Raw genomic sequence first — 17,791 nt, 5'->3', positions numbered from 1 at the left:
ATCAGCCATCTAAAATTGCATTTGTTTTCTGAACATTGTTATTTTTTATCTCCCAAAATAAAACAGTTATTTAACATATTTGTTAAACTGGATAGTTTTCCATCACATTGAAAAATGCCAATATCTCAGTTTCCCGATAAGATATCAAGTATCTTTTTTCATGTAAATTCTCGTCGTAAATCCCGCTTTGCAATGAAAATTTCAGTTCTTGATCAAAAATTTTTTATTTGTGTTTTGAAGGGTTTTATCTAAAAATTATTAGAAAAAATATATATTTTATGATGTTTAATGGGCTCTGGGAGTCAAAAAACTGAATGCATTGCTGAACTGAGCCATGCAAAATTTCCAAAAACAACCCCACAAAAATAAAAAAATATATGGAAAAATTGAGGATTCGAACGGAATTGAAAAAAGTGCAAAAGAGTGAGTTTGTAGCTTAAAAAGTCATTTTTCCATAAATCACGTTTGGGCAACCTGAAAACAATTTTTTAGAAAGTCGAAATGTTCTACAAAAATGCTATAAATAACATAATCTTTCAATTTAGGGCTGAGTACCATGACTTTTTCAACATCGATTTTTTTTGGGACACCCTAATCCACACTCTTCTGCTTATTAAGAACGCATTCTTCAAATATATAGTTGAAACCAGAAATTGCATGGCCTCTAAGCTAATGATCTCAATTTCAAAAGCTGAAAGCTACGTTGCAGAGGAGGAGATACTAATATTAAATAAACAAAAATTTAAAAAAATAAATTTGACAAAACCTGTGTAAACATCACGTAGAGAAAAATGAATTTGTATAAATATATTCTGCAAATTAAAGTGTTTCCATCCAACATTCTGAGTTTGCTCGATACACATTTTTAATACAGATTTTTTGGCCCGAGATGCAGATATACAGATTTTTTTAAAGAAAAATACAGATATAAATGTGGCAACACTGCTAACAAGACGGTAGTTCAGCGGCTCCTAACATGTAGAACAGACGCTTTTTCTAGCTGCCTTTAACATGGAGATCAGACGGTCGAATTAGCTCTCAAAAGAAGCCCCCTTCTTTAGTAGCATACGACGAGAGGTCTCACCGGGATTGGTTACTGATCTTTCCTAAGGTTACTCGTACACCAGTCGGTACCACAGAGAGCTGAGGATAGGAGTTACAGGACAAGAGGCTAAAGGATCACCAGTAATACCTCACATGGATCTATTTTATACCAGCAGATACGGAATGTACCGACAATACGCATTGTACAGCCATTTATCAACCAACGTAATGATGCACAGAAGCCAAGAATTGACTTGAGACACCATTTTGAATTTCAAGATGGCGACTTTCTGTTTCTGGACAACAGCCTAAAATGACCGGTTACCATCCTAAATGAGTATGTCTGGAACCAGAAAGACGTCCAGAGGTCAGTAACTTCACATGCCATTTTGGAATCCAACTTCCGTTTCCTGGAAATGGAAAACAGCCGAAGGTGTGGTCACATGCCACCCATTACAGGTTCCGGAACCGTAGTGATGTACCAAATCCAATCGATTTAAGACGCCATTTTGGATTCTAAGATGGCGATTTCCTGTTTCTGGAAAACATCCTGAAGTAACCGACTACCTCCCAATGGGGGTATTTTCGAAACCAGAACCGAAATCGATCGAACAGCCATCATTATAAGGTAAGATATTTTTATTTTTGTGGTGTATATTTTTTTCGACGAGACAAAATTATTATCTATAACTTTGTCGAAGATGTCACACCGATCAAACAAACTGTTCTGGCTTTTGTAAGCTTCAACTTTGATGCCTACACCGAGTTTTACCCAACTTGACTTAAAATATCTATATACAAAAAAGGAGGTTATAAAAATATTTGAAAGGAACAGGGAAAACCCTGAATATTGATGTCCAGAGACAGGACCGTGATGTTTTACACCATTTTTAAATCCAAGATTCCATGAACTAATTACATCTTTTGTCCTATGACTTACATTTTGAGTTGTAAAGTAGGTAATGTATGGAAATTTTTCGAGGTTGCGAAAAATGAACACGGGCTGAGGATGTGATTTAGACTTAGAAAAAATTTCCCTCGTCCAGACGGAAAGTCTAAATCACATCCTCAGCCCGTGTTTATTATTCGCATCCTCGAAAAAATCACATACATTACCTACTTTACAACTCAAAATGTAAGTCAAAGGACAGAAAATGTAATTAGCTCATGAAGTAATCCCAGCTTAACGGAGCTCTTCCGTTAGATGCGTTCCTATCCGCAGTCAACTGAATCACCTAGTCTTCTTTTTTCATCAGATATAGTAAGTCGCTGTACACGTGTGAAAGCAGGCAATCGTTCAGTGACAAAAATAACTTCCACAAGGCAGTGTGTTTGGTAGCGCAATAATGAAGGGATATTGGTCTTAGAGGGAAACTACCTCTCCCAGTAGTTTGATTGGCCAAAACACCATGCTGGAGACATCGGAGATTGTGGGTCCCGCCTGGACGAGGGAAAGTTTTTCCAAGTCTGTTTGAATGTTTATTATAATACACTCTAAACAGTATGTCTCATAATATCGCTTTTAATGTGCATCGTTGATAACTTTGAAAGAACGTGGTACGTCAATGCTTCATAAAAGTACGCAAATCATCAACGTACAGTCGTGCAACTGTAAAAACTTGGCATTCAAATGAAGACATCTTATTATCCTTTCTATCCTTATGCGTCTCTGTATCCATCTGCAAAACTTGGCTTTTATGTTTCTCCAACCATCTTTCATCTTATATGCATAAAAATGTCTGTATAACAAGTCGCTCAAAGATCTGTATGATTACAGGAAAATATATGTATGTGGCATCACTGGCAACGAGAACGATCGAAATCGCAAAGATTTAAATTATCCAAGACGGCTGTTGGGAAACGAACACGTCTATTTCGAGGATGAAGAGAGGAAAAAAACTCAGACAGATTCATTTCCCTGTCCATTAGCCGAACCTCAATAAACGGATAGCAAGCTGCTAACGTTTCCCACAGGGCACGTAAAACGCGGTTGAACCGAACAAACATTGTTTATATTACCGAGCTTTCACGAACTCACCCACAGCAGAACCCGCAGCACGGCTAAGATGGTTGATAGCTTCTGTCTAATGTGCCGTTTCCAACACTAGAAGATTTTGCTGTGTATAGTATATGAATGTAGGATAACTTTACTCCGGACGAGCATCATTGAAGTGGTTTGATAGCTCTTGTTTATGTATTCATCGCTAGGACAAAGAAAATCGATTGTTGATGGTTGTTTGGAACTATATATCACAGTGCAGCACCTGAATATCATGTTGCTGAGAGTCCTATTCAGTATGTGTTCCGCCTTGGAAGCTTAAACGATAGGATTGAGGACAAAGCAGTGTATTTTTGCCTTTCTCCTAGAAAGGTATAGCAATCACTGGAAAAACCAAAGGTATAAAAGTGGTCCCAATGGCCGAATGTCATATACCACTCGACCCCTTTCGACGAACTGAGCATTTTCTGTATGTATGTATGTATGTGTGTATGTGTGTGTGTGTGTGTGTGTGTGTGTATGTGCAACTTTTTTTTCTCACTCACTTTTCTCAGAGATGGCTGGACCGATTTTCATGAAATTAATTGCAAATGAAAGGTCTAGTTGTGCCATAGTTTGCTATTGAATTTCATTGTTATCGGATTTTTAGTTTAGTGGTTATGTATCAAAATGTAAAAATCACGAAACATCAATACCTCAGAAACCACATAACCGATTTCAATAAAACTGGTTTTAAATGATCGGGTTGTCTTCAAAACCCTTAACTTTTAAATTTCGTTATGATTGAACATATGGTCCAAAAGTTATGTAAAGAAAAGTTATCCTGAGGTTGTTTAAACTCACTCATTTTTCTCAGAGAAGGCTGAACCGATTTTTACAAAATTAGTGTCAAATGAAAGGTCTAGTTGCCCCATAGGTTGCTATTGAATTTCATTGTATTCGGATTGTAACTTTGTCCGTTGTTCATAAAAATGTGAAATCACATAATGAAAGTAAACATATTGACTTTCTCCTAACGATAACTGGCTAATTAAAAGGTAGAAAAGTGATTCAAATGGTCGAATGTCATATACTACTGTGGATGTTTTCCAGAAACCGAAAGCTGCAAAATCGGGTTTCAAAGTGAAATATGGAGTTTACTCCCGGCTTTCGAGCCCGGAATAATGTTCCTGAAAAACATTGGTAATGTTTGTCCCTTTAAGGTTGTTTTCCAGATATCGGAATCTACTAAGTATCTAGAAATTTAAAATGGCGTCCTAAGTTGATTTCTGGCCTTTGGGTGTACCGCTTCCGCAATACTCATAATGGATAAGGTCATCTTCGCCATCGAAATACCAGGCAAAATTTAGCCATTTTATGATGTACTCCGGTAACCAGAAGTAGTCATCTGGATTTTTGCGTGATGTATTCGAAACATATTTATTTCATTACATTTGCATATGTATGTTTTAATGTATGCTCATATGTGTGTGAATGTTAGGTTTTTAATTTTAATTTAATAATGGTATAGTTGTGCTGAAACCAGCAGAAATTTTCAAGGAGTATTTTTTCTCTTAAATCGTGTAAATCTATTCTAACATATAATAAGTTTGAATGAGAAAGGCTGGGTCTGACCGCTAGGTGGATTAATTTAGGTTTTTCTATCTCGGTTACTCTCTATCGATGCTGGAATGGGATGAATTTCACCAGGTCTTGGGAAACGCGTTCGGTGTAGCAGAATAAAAGCTGGAACAAAAGTGACTCCCTGCAATCAAACTGTTGGCAGCAATCATGTCCTTGCGCCAAGTACTCTTATTTTTGCTGGTGCGGTAGCGGAACCGGGGAAGGAGTAGTGTACTTATTTTTGCTCAATCCCAAGAATGGAGCATTTGATAATAGTCCTTACAGGTGCCACTCGATTTCTTAAGGAGTCAATTATTGCTACCGCTAGCCGGGTCTGTAAAAAAACATTAATTATGTTGCTCAGCTTGCGACCGGAAGGTAGTTACCGTGGTATATATTGGGCGAATACAAGACATCGGTTAAGGGTACGAGAACGGAAGTAGAGAGAGAGAGAGGAAAGCATTTTCAGTCACGCCTTCTCCGGATTCCATTGAATAGTTCGTTTGAGTACATTGATCAAAAGACACCGACAAGTAGCGGGGCAGTTTTGATTCGAGCGAATTAAGCTAGTCGAGCGGCAAGTCAATGCCAGGATTAATTTACAATGGCTTGGAAAAGTTAGGTGAACGAGGATGTTGTTTTGATAACGTGCATAAAGGTTATAATAGTGTAGAAGGAGCATTCCATAGCTGGGGCTAGTCATACATCCAATGAAAATTTCCTTTTACGGATGCTCCGCAGTAGATTTTATTTCATCTCACTACAGCGTCGATTAATGGTATGAGTAAGCTTGAAAACTTTACAAGCTCGGCTGTGCTTGAAATGTTACCATATTTTGTTTTATTTCTCACACATGAGAAATAATTTTTCCTAAATAAACTCATTTACATATATGGAATCATTAAAAAGTTTTTTTTTATGAGAACGTTATTTAACTTGACGAATTCATCTTAAAAGAAGTACTGTTTTGAGGCTGCATGAAATAAGTTCTGACGGTAATTACCTATTAGCAATTGAATCAATTGTTCATGTTTGTTGAAATGTACCACTCGCAGGCAACGAGAAAATTGCACTAAATTTTCCTCTGCTTCAGTTGACAAAATTCAAAACAAATTTTCGTGGAACGGTATTCTACACAAATTACGTGCATCTTGTATTGCACATACGAGTAAAAAAGAAAAAAAGAAAAGTGCAATTCTAAGACTATTAAGTGTCTAGAAGTTCAAGGAGTATCATGTATATTTATAAACATAGTCTCACACTTCTTCCAGTTCCAATCGATGGTTTCGATATCATGTTTACAGTGAGCAGTGTTGACCTGCTTATATAGCCATCAATTGAGGACTTCACTTTGTCATTATTGGTAGATCTTCTAATTTTTTTTTCGCCTGCAAATTCATATTAAGTATAATCAATTCACTAACCTCTTCTAATTTTCTATTTCAGGTGAGTCCAGTCTTCTTCTGAAAATTAGTACTGATTACACCTTGGTTGTCGTAAGTAAACTTCATGCATTTGAAATTCGTAGATATCGAAACTTTCTGCAACCGACCGGTATTGCATTGTTTTATTTGCTAAAATAGTGATGAAACAATAATAAAACGCCACACAATGACAGAAGGTGTGGAGACCGGCAACACTGCTTTTATAAGCGCATAACCAATCCGTAAATGAAACTAATTTTAGTGGAATTTGAAAAATCTATATTGAGCGTGTTAGCAGAGTAATTTAAGAAATCAGAAGAAAGAATTATAAGTTTCCGTTATTTTTTTTTCTTCATCTATTTAAGTTTCCGTTAGATTCTACTAAAAATTTGAGAGATAAAAAAAATGTTTCAAAAAATGCTCCACCACACCTTTTTAAATCAAAAGTGGCTGAACATATTTTTAACGAGGAACATCCACTAACTTCGGATAACATTCACCTGCTCCGCCCCGTTAATAATTTATGGAAATTAGACGTAGCTGAAAGTTACGTAAAGTTTATAAACAACACTCATCCACGCTTCTCAATAAAGACGCAGGTAACACCCCTCATTGCTATTCAATCTTCTTCCCAAAAACCCCAGACATGGTACGGTAAACAACCGACCGCATAATTCCCTACCTAACTCCAATTAAGAAGAAAAAATTTTCATTTCCCCTACTACAAATCAAAAACAGGATTTACGCTTTGCTCTTTACCAGTCCACATAAGCACTGATGATGACTGTATGTCACAGCCGAAATACGTATTTGTTTGGACTAAATTCAATATTTATCTCTCAAATTTCTAGTAAAGTCTTACGGAAACTTTCTTCTGATTTCTTAATTCAAGTGGTTCAGTTAGGATTAGGATATTGGAAAACGATGCTGCTAAAGATAAATATAGTGCACAGGCAAGAAGCAGTTTTAAAGTGATCTTTTCAATACTTCCAACATTGTATGAAACATTGGAAATGACAATCAAGAGTAGCGTCATTCCGCTTCTCACATGAAGGTTTGCATGACAGCTTGTATGCATATCTGAGTAGACAGACAGTGTTGCTGTTTTCACCGTAAATGGTACAAATTCAATGCAAATATCGGTCATTTTCTTTTTGTTCTTGTCTTTTTTCAATTTATTATCATTAGTATTTTTAGTTTAATCTTCTTAGTGTTGCATTTGTGGAAGCGATCGCCTAACAAATTATTTATTTACTACAAATTTGGCACTTGTCAATAAATTTTAGGCTATATTTTGGTTCATATGATAAGATTCATTCAATTAGTTAATCATTTGATTATTTATTCATGGCTTTCTTCTCATCTTGCCACTCCGCTATCTACAATAAATAAAATAAATAATTCTGAAAAGGGGCCGCAAAGATCGGTAGACCTCCTAGACCCCAAAACTAAGATAGTTGTAGAAATAAAAGACAGTTGCAATTGTCTTTTTTCCATAATATCACTACCAGACAGTGGAATCTAGAAATAGGTTTTCACACACACACACACAATGACGGAAGGTGTGGGAAAGTAATTGGATCTCCGAATGTCGTCCAGGAAGAATGTTCAGCATTGTTTTGTGTTCTCCCACACCAATTTTTTGATACCCACAATTCGTCGAATTCCTTATTTAAATGGCACCTTGTCTAGCGGAGTTATCTTTCTCTGTTACACGCTAGTACAGCAAAAGAAGAAAAGTGTAAATGTTCAATACACTCCTGCAGTGAGAGCACTCCTCAATAGGGTACCAGTACTCCACTGCCTTACTGGCGTTGATTTTACACCCAGTTTTACTACCGGAATACTTTTCACCCGCGCGGCAGTACCGTTAAACGGTTAAAGTGTTACATTGTGTGTACACATTCAGTACTTCTAATCGCAAATCTTCTTGCGCTACTTGTCGAGAAAGAAAAACACACCACCAACACAGCACAATGTTTATCACATCCTAGAATCACAATTGAGATGAGTTGCTTGCTTCCCTTTTAAGGGAATGCTTCTCAAACAGCGCATACACTCCACTGGTGTTCTTGCGTTGGTGTCTTCAAGTTGTGGAGGGGTCCAACATACCATGTCTTACTTTCGCAACATTCCTCGGTGCACAATAAATGATTGTCCATAGAGCAACATTATAAACATCGTCTGATACCACTCCCCCTATGCCAACTTCCGGTGCAAGTAGTTATGTATGTCGATAATATGGCAAATATTTTATCAATTTTAAATCTCGTTCATTTATGTTGCAAAATGGGGAGCTGGTGTTCTTACCACGAGGGAGCAACCCCGTGCTGTAATCGAATTAAACAAGGCAGAAAGTTGTTTTCATCAGTGAACTTACTTCGACTGCCGTTCAATGGGGGTGATTGTGGGTTGCCCCGTGAAAATCCCACATTATGTAATCAAGGTGAATTGAAGCGTAAATCGTTGATTCATTCTTTGAAGCTGTGGTGCTGACAGAAACAAATCGACCCCAGGAATAAATGGTTCACAGCTGTCCGTGCGTGATTAATTATTCAGTGTGTTATGTTGCTGCTTTTTGGTCGTGAACGTTTCGTTCCTGGACATTTTTGTTACAGCCATTTCCGTTATGGATCTTAGCGGTAAATGGATGTGCATTTCCTAATTGTTTACACCATCAAATTTTTCGCTATTGACCTCGCGGATGTAAGCCATGATTCGCGTTAGTTCGGGGAATGTTGGCAAGTGTGTTTGTTTTAATTTGTTTGAGTGTTTCGCTATGGTTTTTCGTTGCAGTAAAAACTTTAGAAAAAGTTTTAATTGGTACCAACGAATGTTTTTCAGGTAACGGCTCTACCTGCGAGCAAATAAAATCCTGCATTTAGAAAAATTTCGACGAAATCAAGAGTGCTTCCTTTGCCTCGTTTACTAATTATTTCTGAAACTGTAAAAATATAAATTCGGCGCGCCTTTTCATTGATTTTTTGTTCAATCAATTCATCACTATTCATTTAATTTTGTTTGTTTTTTTTAGGCTGCTGTGAGCCTGATAGGCTGTTCATTAACGTCATGTTTTTCTTTGCCTTTCAAATTATTAGTTTTTCCGATATTTGAGATTTTCTGTATCCTAAATAGAGATGCACCGAATAATAGTGCTGGGAAAAAGTTACTTTTGAAAATTACCGAATATTCGGATTATCGAATAATGATTTAAACTAGACCTTGTCTAGGGTAATCCATTTTAATTCATGAGTGATTTGGTTTTTAATTTTTCTCATTTAATCATCATGTTCTGTTGAATGTTCGGCCATCCGTTCAACGAAACATGATGATAAGATGAGAAAAATGAAAACCAAATTATTCTTGACTTAATGTGACTTACCCTAGACAAGCTCAAGTTAAAACCACTATTCTGTAAACTGAAAATTCGATACTTTTCACAAAAAAACTTTTTCCCAGCCCTATTCGGTGCAACGCTAATCCTAAATGTTCTGTATCATACATGTGTTGTGTAATTTTCTGTATTTTTGTTTCTTGAATTTTTAGAGCTTCTTTATTTCATGTGCTACATTTTCTGAATATCTGTTTTTTCAAGTTTTCTCTTTTCTTTTTGGTTGCTGAGGTCTCGGTTTCCTATTTGGTTATATTGTTTGTTTTATTTTTTTATTGAAATTTTCACGTAGAGCTACGTCTCTCAGGAAGCTCGACTAAATAGAGGCTTAAAATGAGAATCTAAAAACGTGGAAACCTGGTGGTAAACATACCACGAAGATTGATTATGGTTTTACAAAACAAAGGACATGCCAAAAATATTGAAAGTGAGATCACTTTGCTAACGATATGTAGAGAAATAAAGCTGATTTGGAATGTTTTGTATGTACAATATATTTTAATAGTGTATTTAATTTTTTCGCCACCTTAAAACACTGTCTCACGCAAAAAGCTCTCGGAATCACCGACACAGGAAAATTCCAGTTACATCTCCGTTCCTCTTTTAAAAGGAGTGCCTGCAGATCGTACTGACGTAACATAACATCATACAACAACTAAAATCAGTGCGCAAATATGGAAAATTATCCAACACTGCAAATGTATTCATTATTTTCTCCATGTAAAAGCCTGTCATTGCTCATACCTATCATTGGACTAGTTGAAAGCGACTAGGATGGTCCTAATTAAATAGGTACCAGCAGCAATAGCTGCAGTGGATATCAAAAGTGGCGGTGGCAGCAGCATCAGTGGCAGGTGCAGTGACACTTCCTCAATCAGAAAGCTGCCTTTGTGCGGAAGCGGCGCTGATGCTGCTGTATGTACATCGGCCGTCACTTTTTGCAATAAAAGCGACCGTATTTTAGCATCAGACAAACGTTTTGTGATGCGGTAATAGTTTTCATTCATGCATTACGCTTCATTCAAAATGTTGGAACTGCTTCACAAAGATTGTTGTAAATTCGATACAAACTCCATGTGTCAGCACGTACAAAAACCTTATTGAAACGTAGATTTTGATTAATCTGATTGGTTGTTTAGTGCTCGAATTTCCTAACATGGTAGACAGAATTAGATTAGATTAAATTCCCTAGTTAACTGGCTTAAATATCAGTCTATTTCTGCGCAAACCAATCATTTTACTAGTGGATAGCTACTAGGATGGTCCTAACTAAGTAGCAGTAGAAGTGGCAGCAGATTGCAGCAGCGACAATGAGTACCAGTAGCATAAAAGGTAACAGCGTCAGCTCTAGGTGCAGCGGCAATTCCTTTAGTAAAAACCTTCATTTTTGCGATAGCGGCAGCATCAGCGGTAATTGCATTGGTGGCACTTCGTGCAGTAAAAAGCTCTGTCGTCTTGGAATGCTGGCAATCATAATCTGCGGGCTATGTCTTGTTTTCAGTGGGAAACAGCCTTCTCCCTTGTTGTTATAGTGCCTCATTGAGATTTGGTCAAATTATTTGAATCAAATGTTTACAAGAGTTAAAATATTTCGTTCAAATCATTTAACAGATGTTTCGATGCCTACATCATTTTTTTCCTGTGTGGGCTCATCACTGCGACAAAACCTTTCCGTCCGAGATGTCGTAAGCAAGCTGGGAGTGTCATCTACAACTGTGAATCGTGCTTACAAAAAAAACTGTCGACTTACAAAAAGGTGATGACTCCAAATCGTGTGACGATAAGCAAAACAAGTCGACCAGACAACTATCGCGAAAGCTATACGAGAAGATGCCAGCGAAGTTTGATTGCGTGTTACAGGATGATGAAACTAACGTCAAGACAGACTTTAAGTAGCTTCCTGGACGGGGGTATTATACGGCAATTGGAAGAGAAAAGGTGACAGAGATTTCCTAATGCATTAAGCTTTCGAAGTTTGCAAAGAAACATCTCATGTGGCAGGCCATCTGTTCCAGTAATTTGAAGAGTAACATTTTCATAGCGCAAGCTTCCACCAACCAGGACATTTATGTACAAGAGTGCCTGCAAAAAACGTCTGTTGCCCTTCCTCAAGTAACACAGTTGTTCCGTTCTGTTTCTGCCGGATTTGTCATCTTGCCATTACTGAAACAGGCCATGGAGTGGTATGCTGCGAACAACGTCCAGGTGGTGTCAGAAGACTCTTTCCAACACTCCGGAGATCCGCTTCATAGGAAAATACTGAGCTGTCATCAAGCGGAAGACACGAAAGACAGTTGTCAACGAAATGTAGTTCTGCGGTGAACAAAGTGACCAAGAAGGCTGTACAAAACTTGATAGAAGGAGTCTAGAGGAAAGTCTAGCAATTCGCATTCGCTAATAAGGAAGCTTGAGTCAATAATTTTCCTTGCCCGAGTTGAGCTTGACAAAGAAACATGATTTGATTTTTTTTTGAAAAAAGACCGTTTTACAAACATTTTTGTTTGACAATTTTCGCCGCAACACCCTTTACTTATTTTTTGAGTTGATTTAGTTTTGTTAGTTTTTTCTTAATATTAAGTTTTCTTTATTTTAGTTTCATAATCAATTTTTCATTTGTTCGTTGAATGTTCTCTTTATTCTGTTCAATTAGTGTCGGTTTGTTTAGTTTCCTGAAGTTAACTCTGTTTTCTGAGCTGGTTTCTTTTTCTCAAACTGTAACTTTGACTTTTCTCCCTTCAGTTTTCTGAATTTTGTTGCTTTCTTCATATCGTTAGTTTTTTTTTAGTTTTATACTTATTTATATTCAATTTTCTTGGTTTCCTCTGTTGAGTTTTTCCAATTTTAATAATTTTTTTTTGTTTATTGACTCTATGTATTGTTTTCTATTCCAGTTTCTTCAAGTTTTGTTTTTTCACTCAATTTTACTGTACTTTTTAAACTCTTCATTTTTTTTTATTCAAAGAACATTTTATTATTTTGTATCTACGCTGTTTTCTGTTTCCGTTTCTTATCTTTTCTTTGCATTTTGTTTTATGTTTGCGTGTTTCGTTAAAGTTTTCATAACTTAGCAACTTAGTCTGCCGATAAATTTAACTCGAAACAGTTGGACACGTTTATGCTTTATCTGAATCACACTGCTAGACACAGCCGTGGAGCTTAAACTGGAGAAATTTGAAAGGTTATACCTTTCCAACCACTCACTCCTGTGAGTTTTGGTGCTCCTTGTAAGGACGGAAGCGCGTCAAAAGGCCGTAGAATAATAGCTCGCCGGATTCGTCGCTTCGAAGTTTGCTTATGTGAAAACTTCTGTAAAATCTCTGAAGACTTTACACACTTCCTAGCTGACTGAGGGCACCAAGATTTTTTCCACAAGAACGATTAAAAAACCGTAATCTTTCATTTATTTTCAGTAATACGAGACAAATATTAACCTGAATCAAGCTGATGAATCTCACTATGCTAATACTTAATCATAAAGAATATTCTGATTAATTCTGAACAAAAATTATACAAAAGAGAGACAACTACAAAATTGATTATTTTGATGTCCAGTGAGGACCAACGAAAAAGAAAATCATAAATCATTACCGTATCGACGCCAAGAATCAATGCTTTTGCAAGTCATATTACGTAACGACCGAATCCCATCGAATGTTCAACTCCATACTGAAGGGAACGGTAGCTCACCGCTTCGCCGTTCCTCCATCGCAACTGGTTTGGTCGTTGATTTATCTAAATATGGTATCACTCGGAAGGGAAGTTCCATACACTGAAGCGGTCCAAAGTTGGTGTTGGTGTATGCTACCGCCAACGTGACTGTATTGGGAACCCGAATCAGTGAGAGATATATTTCATCTAACGGCCACACCCTGTCGATTGGCAGTGCTTTTCCGGCTTCCGGTCAAAATTTGTGCACCCCGATATAACTTCTCGGTGGTTGCGGCGAATTGAGTTTGCAGCCCAGGAACAGCCGGTGGCTGACCCGCTATGCCGTAAAATGCAGAACGATAATAAATAGTATCAGCAATGAAATTTAACCGATGGTAAAGTTATAAACGTTCGGTGATTTTGCGGTGTCACAAGGAGAAATCGAGAGCATTCGCATTGGAACGATTGTAAGGCAGCTTTCCTGGGCAAGTTTTTTTTACCGGCAACGAGAGAAATTGATGAAAAATTGGAACAGGAACGAGTTTCTAGCATGATTGGAAATACAAATTGATTCGAAATTGAAAAAATACCTTCAGCGTTGCTATTTTCAGCAAGTTTCATCAATCACGTTTGCTTTGGAACAATAAAAAATGAAGAGCATCATGTGTAGAGTGTAACAATGTGTTCTCTGCGTAACAGAATTATGTCCAATTATACTTTTTTTAGTTCGTGTTAATGATTCAGAAATTATCTATCGATTATTTAACGATGACAAAAACTGTATCGTTGATGTGAAATTGGATCGTTTCCAGTTCTTTTTATTGGATGAAAATACATATAATTAGTTCGATGTCGGATGCTCGTTACTCTAATTAATTAAATCAACAAAATGTTGATGGCAGCTACAGTGCTACAGCGATCAAAATATTTTCCCGTGCGAGCTCTTTGATTATATGTACTCCAGTCTGGTACAAAAATTTATGCCTTATTGATCGAAGCGCTTTCCACCAGACTTCTGCCCACCTTAATCTTTCGGAAGCATCCAATGTTTACCCGTTTATGTGGTGGCAGCTTGTTAGGTCACCAGATTACTGCAGTGCTGTAACGACAGCAAATAATTAACAATAATTGTGTTTCGTTACGTCGTGATACCCACGACTGTTTTGAAGATTCGCGCGAAACTTTGACAACAGATTTTCTCTTTTTTCGGTTTAACAAGCTATTCTACTCGGTGCTAGAAAAGCAATGTTGAACCCTCTAACGAAACGTGCACATTGCACGAGATGAGAACAAACGAATTCCCTCGCGTTTCTTTTGATGCCACTATCTCGTTTGTCGGTTGTCCCAGTTGCCGTCTTATCGTGCACACTTTTTCAATAACTTTTGTCTTCCAAAGCCACCGTCAGTTAGTTCGAAAGCGGCACTGGTGTAAAACTCATGAAGCACGCTGACAAACCCGTATAAATTGGTTGCAGTGTGCACAGAGAATAAAAGCTGATAGGGGGAGGTGGTTTGGAAAAGATAAAGAATAACAGATACCGGCGTAGCGCTGAATCCTTGCAGCATGACTTTGAAACTCCCGACATTTCAAAAGCAGGCTCAAGTTGGAGCTTTTTTGATTTTATATGAAATCATCTTTCTTTGGTTTGTCTGACGGAGCACACCGACAGTTTGGGTGCCCGGTAGAGATGCCACGCAAAAGTTGTGCAAGCAAGCCCAGATTGCAATCAAGACACTTTATCGCTATGAAAATCAATCCTTCTAAAAAGAGGCTTTACCAGGAGGAATAGTTTTCCGCCTAGTTATAAAAAAATTTTGTCCTATTTTGTCGTACACCAAGTGCAGCTTCTTGTGCTGTCGAACTTTTCTCCGATACACAATTTCAGGCCCTTATTAAGTGATATCTCGGCAATTTTACTTCTTAAATGTTCATTTTCATTGAGTTAGTGCTCGAGTTTTATTGAAAATTTGCATTTGAATGAAATAGTATTTATGTGTTTCATTACTGCATTGCTGCAAAAACTTGTTGAAAAACGCATGGCATGGCAGGGATGGCTTATGCGAACCTAGCTTATTTGAAAAAACTTGCAGGGCTTTCGGAATTCCAAAATAACACATAAAAGAGCCCTACATACATTTGCAACCGAGAAAAAAAGTAATTGCAATACACTACCGACTTACAGAAAACAGAATAATATCAAAGCTATTTCCAATTTCTTTGTGTTTGGGTAGTCCCACTTCTAAGAAGATGGCTCACCTAAAAATATCCATGATGCAGGTAATGTCCGCTTTTTTAAACTGTACCTCGATGTACGAGGCTGTTTAGATAGGTATGAAATTTACAACTGAATTGCTACGAAATTCAACAACATTTTTCACAGTTCATGACGTGCATATTGCCGCTGTGACTGTAAAGGAACCTAAATTATATAGTTAATATGCTTGACAGTATTGATGTTGCCGGATGTGGATTTACGATAGTTATTCACCATCGAATAGAAGATCGTGTTTGGCCGAAAGTTATTAAATATTCTCCAAGTTCTTTGAAAAAAACTGTTTTCGAAATCTAAACGGCTTGGGCAATGTTCCCATTAGCGGATATAACAATATTTAATAATAATTCTTATTGTTCAAAAAAATTAGAATCATTTAGAAAAGGACATTTGTTTACACTGTATCATCAATTCAGTATTCTTCACCCACTAGTGCCCGGTGCCGCCTTCAGACGGTCTCTAGTTAAACCTCTAAGAAGCTTCAATCAATACTTTGAAAATGTTTATAAAGATTCATAGTGATTTTTTCGAAGTCCATCTGAAAATTAACTTGGCAATAGAGGGTTTATTTATTTTTCTTCTTCAGTGAAGGAAAGCCCGTTAGAGTGAAGCTCCTTTCAAGCCTCTTCTCCAGCAGGCAGCAAAAACCTCCAATCTTTTCAATTGTGTTTACAATAAATGCACTTTCAGTGAGCATAGCTGCTCTTTTAGGTCAGTGCGGTGAACTTTCATAACATATTCATAATATGCGTATTATATATTGATATGTTGTCGATATATCTTTGTTGCCGTAGATCATTGGCAGGACAATTGGGTAGTTTGGATCCGCAATCATGTAGTTGAGACAGCAGAAAAACTGAAGCAGCGAATGACCCGGACATCTTGAACCTTGGAACTAGTGACGCGCATGACTCGATAGGCAAGAGTATAGTTGACCTTACTACCAGAGTAGCCCGAGTGGAAGGAATATAGACCATGTTGAGTTTGACCATACAGTACGTGCGGCAGAATCCTCTGTGCAGCTCTATAAAATATAAATTTGAAGGTTTTCTCGTATACTGACTTTTACAGCTTTTTTGAATTTTATCAGACTCCTTTCGTTTTTAATTGAGGCAGGCAAAGCATTGTATTGTGACTTGGCAAAGTATGAAAAGGAGTGTTTTATCATCTCTGTATTTGATCTTCTGTTCGATTCCTTGTATCATAACTGTGAGTAGGAATGGCGAGTCGCTGGTTGTGGTGTGCGTTTATATTGTACAACATATTATGCATTTGTGTCACGCATTGCAACTTCCGCAAGGCCATTACCGGCAGTACAGATCCATCAGCTTCCGCATACAAATTTAGCGTAGGATATAATCGAGGTTACTCAAATATTGCTTTCAGGCAGCGATTCTGTATCCGTTGAAGCGATTTTAATCTCGTTTTATTCGCAGCTCCCCAAATTGAAATTAAATATTGCAACTTCGACTGGCCAAATGCGTGATAAAGTGTTAGGAGTTGCTTGCGCGGGAGGAATTTAGAGGTCTTCCATAGAAGGCCACAAACTGAGCTTAGACTGGACGACACTGCTGCAATATGATGTTTCCATGTCAATGAGGAGTCAAGTATAAGTCCAAGATATTTAAAAGTGCTTTCTTGAAGGATCTCAGTTGAGTTTACTAGAAGAGGGGCGTTAGTAGCAGACACAGAGCGGGACGTGTGAAATATCATATATCTTGTCTTGCTTAGGTTGAGTGACAGGAGGTTCTCGGCAAAGTACTCTTGCAGCAAGCTCATATCCTCCGACATTTGATTTTTTATGACATCTGGACTGGAACCAGGATACGACAGGGAGGTATCGTCAGCGAACAAGCGCGGTTTGCCATGCAATCTGAGTTTTGCTATATCGTTTACGTAGATTAGAAACAGCAACGGGCCTAAATTGCTTCCCTGCGGAACGCCAACAGTCAAATCACACGGGGCACTTCTAGCTCCATTGGTTTCGACGTACTGCGTTCGGCCAGAAAGATAGCTGCCAATTAATCGACTGGCAACACCTCTAATTCCGTAGTATGCAAGTTTCTGGAGTAAGATTTGGTGATCGATGGTATCGAACGCTTTTTTCAGATCAATGAACAAGACTCCCATCAATTTTCCTGAGTCTAGTGCTCCTGTGATATCGTCAACGAGTTCCCAAGCGGCAGTTAAAGTACTCGAGCCAGCACGGAATCCATATTGATAATTGTATAATAAACGGTTCCTTTGTAGGAAGTCGACAATCCTTTTAGCCAACAACTGTTCCAAAATCTTGTTTATTGCGGATAGCACAGAAATTGGGCGATAATGACTAATTTCCGTTTTGCTGCCGGACTTGTGGAGAGGCACAACACGAGCTATCTTGAAGAAGTCAGGATAACGTCCTGATTCA

At 37.7% G+C, this 17,791-nt stretch overlaps 1 protein-coding gene across 2 annotated transcripts in view; it reads left to right on the top strand.

Annotated features, from left to right (window-relative positions):
• The window catches only part of LOC129730435 (metallo-beta-lactamase domain-containing protein 1), a 208,771-nt gene that overhangs the window by 113,106 nt on the left and 77,874 nt on the right, over window positions 1-17,791 (top strand). Inside the window, exon 3 of one of the 2 annotated variants that reach the window (XM_055689762.1) lies at window positions 6,092-6,141. The exons of the other annotated variant lie outside the window; for it this stretch is intronic. Within the exon in view, the coding sequence (XP_055545737.1) occupies window positions 6,092-6,141 (50 nt within the window). The remainder of the gene's footprint in view (window positions 1-6,091; window positions 6,142-17,791) is intronic. 2 annotated transcript variants of the gene reach the window in all.

This window comes from Wyeomyia smithii, chromosome 3, assembly GCF_029784165.1.
Source record: "Wyeomyia smithii strain HCP4-BCI-WySm-NY-G18 chromosome 3, ASM2978416v1, whole genome shotgun sequence".
Lineage (NCBI taxonomy): Eukaryota > Metazoa > Arthropoda > Insecta > Diptera > Culicidae > Wyeomyia > Wyeomyia smithii.
The sequence above is the reverse complement of the archived record's forward strand: the minus strand, read 5'-3'. Positions and strand labels throughout refer to the sequence as shown.